This window comes from Trematosphaeria pertusa (assembly GCF_010094035.1).
Source record: "Trematosphaeria pertusa strain CBS 122368 unplaced genomic scaffold BU26scaffold_28, whole genome shotgun sequence".
Taxonomy (NCBI): Eukaryota; Fungi; Ascomycota; class Dothideomycetes; order Pleosporales; family Trematosphaeriaceae; genus Trematosphaeria; species Trematosphaeria pertusa.
Genome location: NW_022987239.1, coordinates 67,737 through 79,918, shown reverse-complemented (window position 1 = coordinate 79,918; position 12,182 = coordinate 67,737). Strand labels below are relative to the sequence as shown.

The 12,182-nt window shown below is 54.0% G+C and overlaps 4 protein-coding genes across 4 annotated transcripts; 2 read left to right on the top strand and 2 right to left on the bottom strand.

Moving 5' to 3' along the window:
• Positions 1-1,086: 1,086 nt before the first annotated feature.
• Positions 1,087-3,458, top strand: BU26DRAFT_202742 (uncharacterized protein). Its single transcript, XM_033820554.1, has one exon. It carries the CDS (start codon positions 1,220-1,222, stop codon positions 3,083-3,085), a length of 1,866 nt encoding a protein of 621 aa, XP_033675585.1. The 5' UTR covers positions 1,087-1,219; the 3' UTR covers positions 3,086-3,458.
• A 1,734-nt stretch (positions 3,459-5,192) lies between these two features.
• BU26DRAFT_202731 (uncharacterized protein) lies at positions 5,193-5,592 on the top strand. Its single transcript, XM_033820553.1, has one exon. It carries the CDS (start codon positions 5,348-5,350, stop codon positions 5,549-5,551), a length of 204 nt encoding a protein of 67 aa, XP_033675584.1. The 5' UTR covers positions 5,193-5,347; the 3' UTR covers positions 5,552-5,592.
• A 41-nt stretch (positions 5,593-5,633) lies between these two features.
• On the bottom strand, positions 5,634-8,641 carry BU26DRAFT_535762 (microsomal dipeptidase precursor; the record flags this gene model as incomplete). The annotated part of the gene is made up of 5 exons (XM_033831305.1): positions 5,634-6,644; positions 6,716-6,867; positions 6,991-7,048; positions 8,347-8,481; positions 8,639-8,641. 5 exons carry the CDS (start codon positions 8,639-8,641, stop codon positions 5,634-5,636), a joined length of 1,359 nt encoding a protein of 452 aa, XP_033675583.1.
• A 696-nt stretch (positions 8,642-9,337) lies between these two features.
• Positions 9,338-11,025, bottom strand: BU26DRAFT_497518 (uncharacterized protein). The gene is made up of 2 exons (XM_033826293.1): positions 10,688-11,025; positions 9,338-10,631 (listed from the first exon to the last, which is right to left on the bottom strand). Exons 1-2 carry the CDS (start codon positions 10,804-10,806, stop codon positions 9,359-9,361), a joined length of 1,392 nt encoding a protein of 463 aa, XP_033675582.1. The 5' UTR covers positions 10,807-11,025; the 3' UTR covers positions 9,338-9,358.
• Between the last annotated feature and the right edge of the window lie 1,157 nt (positions 11,026-12,182).

Here is a 12,182-nt window from a genome sequence, read left to right as displayed (position 1 = left end):
GGATTGGTCAATGTACATGGCATCAAGGGACTGGAACCAACTTGTTCCCGAACACTCTTGTAGATGGTAGGTAAAACAATATGATCTTCCTGTGGGGTCGATGCACAGAAGAATTAAAGAACACAGCCACCGCCGGCTCTTAAATGACAGCGAGGCTCGAGATTGCGAGCTGCGCTAGGGGTCCCTTTCAGGGCCAAAAGCAAATCCACTCGGCCGCCCGGCAACATGAGCCCGGGCGGCTCTTCTTATGAATTGCTCGCAGTTTTAGTGTGTTTGAGGGTACGCAGCCGTCCACGGGCTCGCTGACAGCAATCAATTTGCCCGCGGCCTCGAGCTCGTATGCGGCTGTGCGGCGGGTCTGTGGAATGAAGAAAAGCTAGCACGTATCAGCCACTCGTAAATTCCTCCCGTCTCGAGATCAACAGTCGAAGCCGTGGCTTGCACAAGTCGTGTCATTATTTTCCAGATCGCTGGAGGGCCGACGTCAGCGTCGCCGGGCTGATAGCGTCGATAAGGGGCAGCGCGATGAGGGCTTCGTCGACAGCAACAAGATGCGCGGGTTGAAAATAGGCAGGGCGTATCTGGCAGGCCGGGAAATTAAATGAAACAGCCAATGGCGACGAGACGGTGCCTGAGGCCAAGCGGCAGCTAGTGTGAATGGCGAAATGATGAACAGGCGCACGGGCCTGCAGTGGGCGCTTCGGCCGCCAGGCACGCGAACCAAACGGCCCAGCTGCTCGTCTGCCGTGTTTCCTCTCTCCACCTGGACACCCTCCGTTTCCCTCTCACCACCCGCCCTCTTCCCTCCGCCCTCCCCCCTCCCCCCAGCTGCTTCACTTCGCCTTTCCCACCCGCGACCCGGCTGTCGTTCGCCCTTCGTTCATCGAGCGCAGCCCTCGCAATTCACTCTTTACACACCCCCGCCTAATTCACTCTTTATGTTCAGTGCTTAGCTTGCGACCGTACATCCACACATTCCGAGAGAGTCGCGCAGAAACGAGGCCAGATCCAACGCCGCCACATTCCTCGCAGCAGCCCGACCTCCCTTGGACCATCGTCATCGCCGCTGTATATATCCGCCTTGCCGTCGTAAACTATCACGCAGTAATACCCTAATCGCACCACCGCTCAAGTCCCGTCGCATTCTCTACGAAGGCACTCCAGAGCTCCCTCGACCGCTTGAGATCAGCGCCGCATTCAGTCGCTCGATCTATGCGTCATGGCTCACCAGCACGGGCTATCGCACCTGGTGCGCCGACAGCGCCATCGCCAACAGGAGGAAGAGGAGGAGCAGCAACAGGTGGCCACCGTTGTCGTTACCCTGGCAAATACCTACACTGGAGACGTAGTTTGGGTGACGCAAGCCCCGAAGACTCTGTTACCCCCAGCTGTCAAGACGACCGCCCCGGCGCAGACGGAAGATGACCCAGAGCCGACGTCTCGAGCTGCAGCGAGCTCAAAGCAGCCGTCTGCAACGGCCAAATCAAACGAAGCTGAGGAGACTGCCAAAGCCACATCAACTCCCAAGCACACCGCGTCCACGTTGATGATTGCGACTTCATCGCCGCGTGTTATCAGCACGCCCCTCGCAGGCTCCACTGTCGTCGGTGGCCTCGCAGCTGCCACTGTGTCTTCCTCCCCTAGCGCAACCGCTGAAGCCACGGGAAGCAGTGGCATGTCCGGTGGAGCCAAGGCTGGTCTTGCATTCGGCATCCTGATCGCCATTGGTGCACTTCTTGGTGCCGTTCTCTTCATCTATCACCGCAAGAAGAAGCAGCTCGCCCAGCAAAAATTGGTCGACGAGAAGGCCGCCATGCACAATGCTGCTCCTCCGCCTCCGCCCCCACAGGTCGAAGCTGCTCCTAGCATTAGGACAGCCCGCACCATGTCTACCGCGCCTCGTCTCAGCCTTCGCCCGGTTACGCAATTTGATCCGTCCTTCCCGAACCGCAAGAGCAGTGGAAACTTGCTCGGTGTTGCCGCCGCCGCCGCTCCTGCTGCTCGTTCAGGAGAACGCGCACCTTCGCCTGATCGACCAAGCAGCTCTTGGGAACGACCTGGAGCCGCTAATGCTGCTGGTGCTACTGCCAATCCTTTCAACGACCCGCAACCGCCTTCAAACCGCCCTCTACAGGACCCCTTCTCCAACCGCGCTGCCATTGAAACTCCCCAGGCTTCTGCTCCTGCTACACCTTCAATCGCCGTCCATTCTTCAGCCCCCAGCACAGACTTCGCCAATCCTGCTAAAGCAATCGCGGCGGCTGAAGCCGCACCACACTCTGCACCCCTTCCTGCCCCACCGAGCATCAAATCCAACTTTGACAGCGTACCGCCTAGCCCCGCTTGGACTGAAGATATTCCTGCCTCTCCTGGTCCTGCACCTACCGGACCTCCTCCTGTTGCTGTCGCTGGCGGACCCACCAACGGACCAGCCCCTGCTCCTAACAATGTCCACCGCGTCCAACTGGATTTCAAGCCTTCCATGCAAGACGAGCTCGAGCTTCGCGCTGGGCAGTTGGTTCGCATGCTTCATGAATACGACGACGGATGGGCTCTCTGCGTCCGCATGGATCGATCGCAACAAGGTGTTGTCCCACGAACCTGCCTTTCCAAGCACCCGGTCAAGCCTCGCCAGGGACCACCTCGACAAGGACCACCAGGACCTCGTGCGCGAGGACCGCCAGTGGCTCCCCAAATGGGCCCAGGAGGAGTTCCTCAGCCACGTCCGCACTCTCCAGCGAGTGGCCGCAGCTCTCCTCACCCGCCATCACTTTCCCCCGCCAATGGTCGCATGTCTCCCGGTCCCCGCTCTATGAGCCCCGGACCGCGCCAAATGTCTCCGCCTCAAGGACGTGCCCGATCGAATAGCAACGCGCCCTACGCCGGACCTCCTCGCTCAATGTCGCCGGGCCCCTACGGAGGCGGCCCTCAAATGGCCCCTCCCCCGCAAATGGGTCGTCCGCGATCGAACTCCGCGAGCCAGGTCATGGCGCGCCGCGCTTCACCGCCTGGCCCAAGCCGCATGAATCCCAACGTCAATATGCCAATGCCGTCTAGGAAACCAGTTCCGGGCCAGGCATTGTAATGTTTTTTTTCATGAGGAATGGTCATGGCCTATTTTTCCTTTGTGATATTTCCTCCCTTCGGTGGCCGGGTATTCGGGGTTAATCTCCTTATTCTCCTATATCCTTCACTTCTGCTTTTGGGCTCGCTCCGACAACATACTACGGAGTTTGTCCGTCTTGGATGCAGCCCGTCACTTTTTTAGCGCTTCATGTTTATACCCAACACCAGGCATCGCTTATATCCTTATCGAGCGGGGATTCTCCCTTCATGGGGCGTAAGAGATGGACATATGGTGCTATTTAGAGGTCGATAATGTTTTAAGGTTGTTAGCTCTTGGATGCAGGACCATTCCGTCACAACCCGTCCGCTGGGAGGGTCGGCTGGGTACCTAGGTCTCGCGCCTCCAATGGTCATGTTTGGCACTTTGGAGCCGTCGAGCTGAACGAAGTTTGTAGGTAGTTCAATTGATGATATTTGTCATAGCCCCGGCGCACCGGTATTGCACCTCTAAGACCCAAAGTCCGGACGTCAGTGCACTAGAATCTCGAATATGGCAACTTTAAGAGCGTCGATGCCAGTATTCCAATATTTTGTGAGCATCCTGGACATTATATTGATGGGTCAGCAACGGAGCCTTCAGCTGATCGTTACGAGGTCAAGGCCGTTTTCCTACGGAGCGAAAGACACCTGTTGGAGCGATCATCAACTCGCCTAGGCCCACGATCCGGTGGAAAGAACCGCCACCCTAGGTTACGCGAATCCTCATGCGGCCCTTGCTAAGCAGCCGGCTTGACGAAAAGCAAAAGGAGCGGGTCTCAGCAGCTACGCGTACCTCCGACCAATCGTGCATTCTTTCCCGGAGCGTTAACACGCGGAAGCTATGGAGCTGCAGCTGCAGCTCCCGCCATTTCTATGCAGCTAGATGCGCGGTGCAGCCCGCAGGCGAGGCACAAGGCGGATTATCGAGACGTCACATCCTGTGGCCGGGGCTTTGGAAGAATCAGTCCACAGCCACAACCCTGCACATTGTCACTACGATCGCATCGAACTACGCAAATCAAAGTATTCGGATGGGCAGCAATCTTGCATTGCGCATCCGGATTATTTCATGGTATCTTTCATCGCACAGGTATAGCAAGACCTGCAACTGCTGGTCTAGTCTGATTATCCAAGCCAGAAGCCCTCTGTATTCAACGTAACCATACGTCTGCATCCTTTAGAACATCGGCCGCAGTTGTCTGGCGAAAGAAGGAAGAAAAACAAAGTGATTAACAGCCATGCACCGCGAGCTGTGATGTGCATGAGGTGTGTTCGAGGGCCACGTCGCTCACGTTTCGAGCGGCAGCACAGGCAGCTCCTCCTAATGGGAGTTTGTGATGCCGTCAAGCTCTCTTGGATCCGTTAGAGCAGGACGCTGCAGGTCGGTTTCTCTTGAGGGTTAATTGCCAGTAAGGCAAAACCGGTTCCAGCTAGCATTCCACTACGTTCCACCGTTCGGATCACCTCATCAGGCCGCTAAATCTTCCGCCAAGCGGGAGTCGACGTTGATCAACCACTCCCGCCCACTCGCTTACGGCCCCACACACGGCGCAGGCCCTTACTGTAGACCGCCTTATCGAAGCCGCGGTCGGGGCCTACTAGCTGCACCTCCCGGGCCTACTGGCTGCTCCCCAATTGCCTCCTGACTGCCTCTTAATTCACTTCTACATCTGTCTTACATTTTTCCCAACACGCTTTTAGCCTTAAGTTCTGCCCAACAACCTCACGCTTCTTTATTCTTTTCCACTCTTGTTCACCTTCTGCTCATTACGGAATTGTCCTGCGTTAATTCTTGCCGATGACGACCACCGGTATGCATCCTGAAATTCCCTAGAACTCTACGAAGGCTAATTCTGATAGGTACTTCGAATGGTACCCACCTATCATCTTCTCCATGGTCGAAAGAAGCAGTCTTCAGTCTACTAGCCATCTTCTGTATGGTGAATTTTTCCAGCATCAGTCTTGCTTGGAAATGTTGCAGGCTACACAAGCTGCAATGGAATCCCAAGAGATGGTGGTGGGCTAAGGCGCAAACACTAGGTAAGCTGTGCTCATTGTCAGACACGACATAAACGCTAATGCCGGTGTAGATGTAGAACTCGGATCATCTCCGCGCTTCTCTCCGGCCACTCTCGAATGGGTCGACATACGCGCGGCTCGGAAGCATCAGCAGGATGCATATACGTCTCTCCTACGTCTGAGGAGGCGAGCGGGATATCGTTGACGTGTTTTGGGGTGTAAAATGGAGGGACACGAATCGACCCATACCTTCACTGCGTCTCCTCACTCTACCACGATCGGTCAACGTCACGGTACGCGATTTCCACCAATAACGAAACAGTCGCTGCTCGCACTCGAAACCCACGGCATAGTGATCGATCTCAAACTACGCCACGATGTCAACTTCGACCGGGAGCTCCACTTCAGACCGAACCCTGATGGATAAAGGTAGCAGATTTGACATAGCATAACGTCACATCGACATATTTCGAGTCTGTCAATGCCCCTTCCACTTCTCGTCCTTATACCTAGAACCCCTCCCATGGATTCGGGAGCCAGACCAAGTCATCCTCCGCGGGAAGCGTGCCGTCAACCTGCATCGCAGTAGCAACACTATCCACCACCTTCCAAACCCGCAAAAGGTTCCCACCCACAATCTTCCTCACGTCGTCATCCTCAATCCCCTGCCTCAACATCTCCATGACGAGGTTAGGGAATTTTGAGACGTCGTCCAAACCCATCAACGCAAATGGAGTGCCGTCAAAATCGCTTCCAATACCCACATGATCGTAACCGATGAGATCTCCAATATACCGCATATGCCGAACGACCTGAGCAATCGTCACGTTTGGTGGGTAGCTCTCCGGCAGTTGGCCCTCCACTGGCACTCCATCCGGCCACCGACAGCTGATAAAATCCGCCCAAAACGTTACCATAACGATGCCGCCGCGGGCCTTTACCAAGTACAGCACATCGTCTGGGACATTACGCGGATGCGGGCATAATCCAAACGCACTACTGTGGCTGAAAATCGGGGGCGCAACACTACCCTCCCATCTCGGTGTCGTCCCATTCGTCACGTTACCGTTCCGATCAGACTGCCCTCCCAGCACGCTACGCATCGTATCTGCCGACGTATGGCTCAGGTCGACGAGAATCCCTAGCCTGTTCATTTCAAGGACGAGCTTTTGACCTATCGCGCTGACTCCTCCCCATTTAGGCGTTGCTTGCACTGTGCCGTTCGGCGTGTCGGTCATGGCGGAGTCTGCGTAGATGTTGTGGCAGTTGTGCGTCAGTGTTGCGTAGCGCACGCCCCGGGCATGGTAGTCGCGTAGTTTGGCAAAGGAGTCGCCGAGCATGTGGAGGCCTTCTAGGCCTAGGGGCGAAATGATGCGACCGGATTGGAAGATGGAGAGCGCATCGGAGCTGCTCTCTGGTCGACCGAAAGCAGTGGGATATGCTGCTTGGATTCTTTGGATTACATCGATGGCGGCGTCGGTCTCGTCCAAGGCTGTATCGGCGGTTAGTGTGAAGGATTTCTACTAGAAGAAGGGAAGGACTAGCCTTGCGCGAAGTACTCAGGCGTGTAGTTGCCTTTCGGGCAGTCGACGTAGATCGACCAAAACGTACCACCCACGCGGCCTTTGCGGAGCCGATACAGGTCGACTTCGCCGCCCAGCTCGCCACTTTCCCACGGGACGGTGAAGTTGTCTAGGTAAATGTGGTTGCTGTGCGCCCATCTAAGGAAGTAGGCAAGGTCGTCTGCAGAACAATGTCAGTCACTCAAACGGAGACTACTGTCGTCCGATAAATGATAACTTACTGTGCCCATCTGTAAACCACGATTAGCAGGCCAGTGGAGGGCGTATGCCATAGGTACCCTACCAATAAGTGGAGTATCCTTCAAGATTTCCTCGGCTCGAGCCTCTAACGACTCGTTATACTGTCGAGTATATAGTGTTGAAGATGCCGCGACCAGAGGATTCCCATACGAATTAATGAGGCAGGCATTAATGAGGTCAAGAAGAGCGAAGCAAAAGAGCAATCGGATAACTCGTTTCGTGTTGATGTTGGAGGGGGCTGTGTCCCAGTGCATTCGCCAGTTCATGATTTCTTATCGAACATGAAGCTTCGTTAGCCAGGAACGAAAAAGTAGAAGAATAAATACTGGCTTAAAGGTATTAGCAAGAATGCTACGTCATTGATGGGTAAAGGTTGGTTGCTACCGACAGGTTGGGATTTACGAGAATTACTTCAACCGGTGAGGGGTTTGCATATACGACGCATCCACATTTCCTCAGCTCCAACTCGGGGAAAAGATCGTACATTGAACATCGACTTTCTTGGAACTGTACGACCTTTAGGCGGCCAGTGTTAGAAACGCGATCCGGAGATTCGAGTTAGCCCGTTTGCCGGTAAGCACGGGGTATTCGAGCAATTAGAAGCCCATCACATCCCTCGCTCACTTTAGTCTCATACTACGCTTGGAATCTCTTCCTCTATGATTGAAGATAGGTGCCTGGTTGGATTTTCCCAGTATCTGAACTGCGCGGGTAGCCACTCTCTGCAAATAGATCAGGATGTAATCCTTCCTGAGTCTTAGGTTTCTTCTACATTTGTTCTTCCTAGCTTCATTAAGCTGTGTTTTCCTCTAAATACGTGAATCTGAAGGGAATGCCCTCTATTATATCACCGCGCGAAGCGGTCTCCCTCATCGACACTCCTCAACCCTGAAGCGCGCTTCCTTTGGCTAGCTTTCCGAGTAGGCGTACCTAAGCATAAGTAGACCTCCGCCAATTAGCGCAACCAAACGCGCTATTGCGTAAGGAGGATGTGAAGAGCCTGTAAAAATTCCGCCCCTGTCGAAGGAACGCCTGTCAACCGCTGCCAGATCGATACCTTATTAGTACTAACTCATTTAAAACGCCACTGCGGGATATAATATGCTTCGTTCTCTACTCTAGAACCTAGAACTCATTGCTCAAGCGGAGGTTCGGCCGATGTCTTGTAGTCATTCACAATCTCGTAATTACCTGCAGAAATCAGGTTCAGTCTTAGTTCGACGGCAGTGGTGACAGGTAAGCAAGAGTATGAGTTTCAATTACCTAGTGACGAAGATCGGAACTTACATTTATGGATTCAGAGTCTTCATCACCTTGGTCATATGAAGCTACCTCTAGTCTCGTGGAGGTTCTCGTGATGGTTGTCTATACGATCATGAGCGTCTTATGGGAGGAATACCGGAGTCGCCCGCAGGTTACTTAAGGTATAATGCCCGTCGGATTTATTTACAGTCAGCGGATAATGATCTTCATACAGATCCCGATGTAGACTTGAATTCGGATGCCTTCCGAAATGCGCCCTCACAACCCCATTCTTACGGCTTCACTAGTTGGGACGTTGCAGCTATCGAAAGAGTTCGCCGGAAACAGCGAATCCAATATTCCGCCCTTCTGCAGGCGTGCCGAGCTCGATTTTGACATGAGGAAGGCGTCCGCGCTAGGCTTTGGAGAAGCGCCAAGGGGCTCGATGCCATGCTATCATTTGAGAAGAGGCCGGAATGGTTTAGGTCCAAATGTAGCGTTGGAAATGAGGTCATGCAGTTTCAATGTACCTACATGTGCTAGTTACAGTGTAGATGGCCTCGAGTTCAGTTCGGAGCAAGGCGGTGGCCAGCTGCGCTCTTTGAATCGTCCTAAGAGTGAGGTGCTCATCAAGCGAGGGTGAGTCTTCCTCGATATGAACCATCTTCCACTGGCTGTTCCTAGGCTTGCAGAAACCTCAGGAGGCTGGGGTTGAGCTTGAGTTTCGTCAATCAGAGACCAGTCAAGGAAACAGGTCCGCACTATACTAGATAAGGTAAAGCGTGACACGCTGTCTCAACGCTTACCCCTGTCTATTGCACCTGGCTCAGCGGACGTTGGCGTAGACGCATCACGCTTCGCACCAGTCCGTCAAATGTTGGTTTGGTGCGGCCTTTGTGATCTCAGCCATATCAGGATCAGGATGAGAGATCTGCGATATCTGGGATTGGACTCCTAAGGGTGTATCAAGCCGACTTTTTCACGGGAGACACAACTCAGTGTTCACTCGGGAGACGACGAAATGCACAACGGGAATAAAATAATTCCTATATATCTACCAATACCTTCCCATGCCAACCCAGTTGTGCCTTCTCTCCCATAGAAACGACCGTCAATATAATTTTCCGGATCCGTAAACGCCATCGTAAGTTTCGTCAAGGTTCCATCATTCAGCTAGCAGCACCGGCACTGGCGCTTTTCTTCTTCTTCTTCCTGCTCTTCTTCGACGCCGCCACATTACCAGATGTGCCATCCACAATAACCGGATCGATATCGGCGGGCTCGGGAGAAGCGGCGGTCTTTGTTTCTTCGGCCGCGATAGCGGAAGCAGCAGCAGCATTCGCTCCTTCTGTAATAGTACTAGGGGAAGCAATGATATTCTCCTCCTTGACCGGAGCAGAAACTGTCTGCTCAACTTGCATGACGGAATCGGATCGCGTATGGGCGGGCCTGATAGCTACATCGAAGGTGTTGGAGGGAGATGCCGATGGCTTGGTAGCAGCATCTGCGACCACACTATTCTCTAGCACTGTATTGTCGGCCTTCTTTCCCATCTTTTGGTACGTCTTGCTGTTGCCGAATCCGAGCTCGTCAGTGAACGGTTCGGGTGCTTCTACGGGTTCAGTGGTGGGCTCAATCTCTTCTAGCTTCACGCTCTCTGCGGGGACGGTTGCGTTGACGAGCGGTGGTTCTTCCGATGACACAGTTGGATTTGGTGGGTGGTCATCTCGAACAGAAGGCATTGGCTCCGATCCTGATATGTCTGACTCCTTTGCCTCATCGTGGATGGGAAGTTTCACCTCCTCCTCCACCGCCGCCGTCACCGACATGGGAACGGCGGACGAGGGTGGACTAGACACCGCTGGGGCCCGCGATTTCAAGATCGCCTTCATGACAACCTGGCGGAACTTGCGGTCGCCTTCGATCTGATCTACGAACTCGTCTCTCGTGAAAAGCTCAGGGTCTTCGGTTACCGCTCCGTGGATCGCGCCTTCGAGGTATGCCGGGAACCACGCTTCGTCCTCCGGTAGAAGTGGGAATGCATGTTCGCGCGACACACGGAGAATATCCAGGATAGTCAGGTCCTCGCCAAGCGAGGTGATCTTTTCCTTTGCTAGCTCCGCCAATCCGGGCAGCTTGTAGCGGATGGCCGCGCAGTACACGCACGCGCCATCCTTGTAATTGGGGACTGCACCCTTTTCGCCTGGCCCATGTGACTGTAGAGCCTGGTACCTCCCAGTGTACAGGTAGTGTACGAGGGTGTGTGCAGTGGTTTCGTCGAGCTCTGGAAGCGAGATCGTGTCGTTCGTCTTCTCGCCCCACAGCTTCAAAGCCGGCTTCGCATCGAGCTCGGGGCTCTGCGAGAGGATGGCGCGGTGGAGGCGGTAACGGGTCTGGGTTGGTCCGACATCGAGCGAGATGATCTCGCTATCGGTATAAGGCCTATATTTATGGTGAGCGCGATGAAGGGTTAGGAGGGGAGTTCGTGGGATGCCTACGACTTATCGTATGAGTTCACAGGTAGGTCCCCTTTCCCATAAGCATGACCATCTAGATGCTGATATGAACCCTCATTGTCCCTCGCCCCGGGAAGCGTCGTATTATCGCTGACCGACATGACTCAATTCCGCTCAATGGAAGAAGGAACGGAAGCGATACTCCCTCCAACTACGGCTTCCCTCCCACCCATATTTAAACTCGCTTTGTGGGCGCGCGAAAAGATGAGGCTCAACTTCAGTGAGTTGTCACTCCATTCAATGATGCGGGGCATGCATGCCGTATGAGCTGGCAGTTGGACCAAAGGTTCAGCCTTGTGGGAGCGCGATTGTGGTTCGTCAGCCTGGCGTCCTTCACTGCATGGTGATATGCGCGATCTCGTGCGCCCATTGACCTATGGTGCTGAGTTAATCACGACCGGTCAGAGTCGGGCGGGCGGGGCGCCGCGATTGGGCGCATTCATCCCGTGCAGGAGCCCAAGGATTCCGGAGCGGCACGCCGTTGCATTTCCCAGCCGACAAGCGATTCAGCCTGAGCACATATCATGCCCGGGGGCTTTGAGCAACGCATCTGCTGTCCAATTTTAGGGACTTTGTGCCATCCTTGTGAAAAGCGGCATGCGAAGAGGTATAGCTGGTCACGGCTCGGTATGTTTGGTCCCGACTTTACGGAGCGCATCCGCCAGACTTTAGGCAAGACAACAGCGGCCAAAAGCTATTGCTGCAGCAGTTGAAAGGTCACTTCCTCTTAGGTACAGATTCCTTTCGTGCTTCTATGGTAGCAGGCTAGCGTATCTTAGGGTTGTCAATGCTACAATCCTCACACATTCAGTTTACTTGGTGTGTCAACCGCTCAAGGTTCGATCTTAGTGGGCTGGTTACCTATTGTCGGACGAAAAAGAGCTTGTGCCAGCCGCTCGCAAATCGCTCTTTCAAGAAGCACTATCCAGTCTACGAATGGGTCTAAGAATGCCGCGGATGAATCAGGTTTGCGACGATTTTCCACCCCAAGCTTTGATGATACGCCAACACAAATATCCGGAGCAAAAGGATCCAATCCTTCTGCTCTTTCAGTTATGACGCCTTATATATCCGCTAACAGCAAATGATAGAAGGCCGTAACGGCTGATGTTGCGGTCCACCACAGATCCATAGAGTATGCGCGCTTCCAATGAAGCGAATCGGCGCAGACAATGCATGCCCACCTACGTCCACGGACCGCAGATGAGAGGCCGCTTTCCTTTTGGTGCAAGTTTAAAGGCGTAGGAGGGCGTTGGGCAAACTTGGAGTACGGATTGCGGCGGAAGTCTACACATCGTAAGTGTTATGTCCTGTGCGTTCCTATACTCCGCCACCGCCACTCCTTCTTAGGGTCGTCGCGATCGCTTCTGCCGTACTACACTTGCCGAAGCCCAGATACGGGAACAGAAAGTATGCAAGCAAACTATGAAACGGATTTGTGCCTCGAAACTTTACGATTCATCGCCTTCTGGTAATT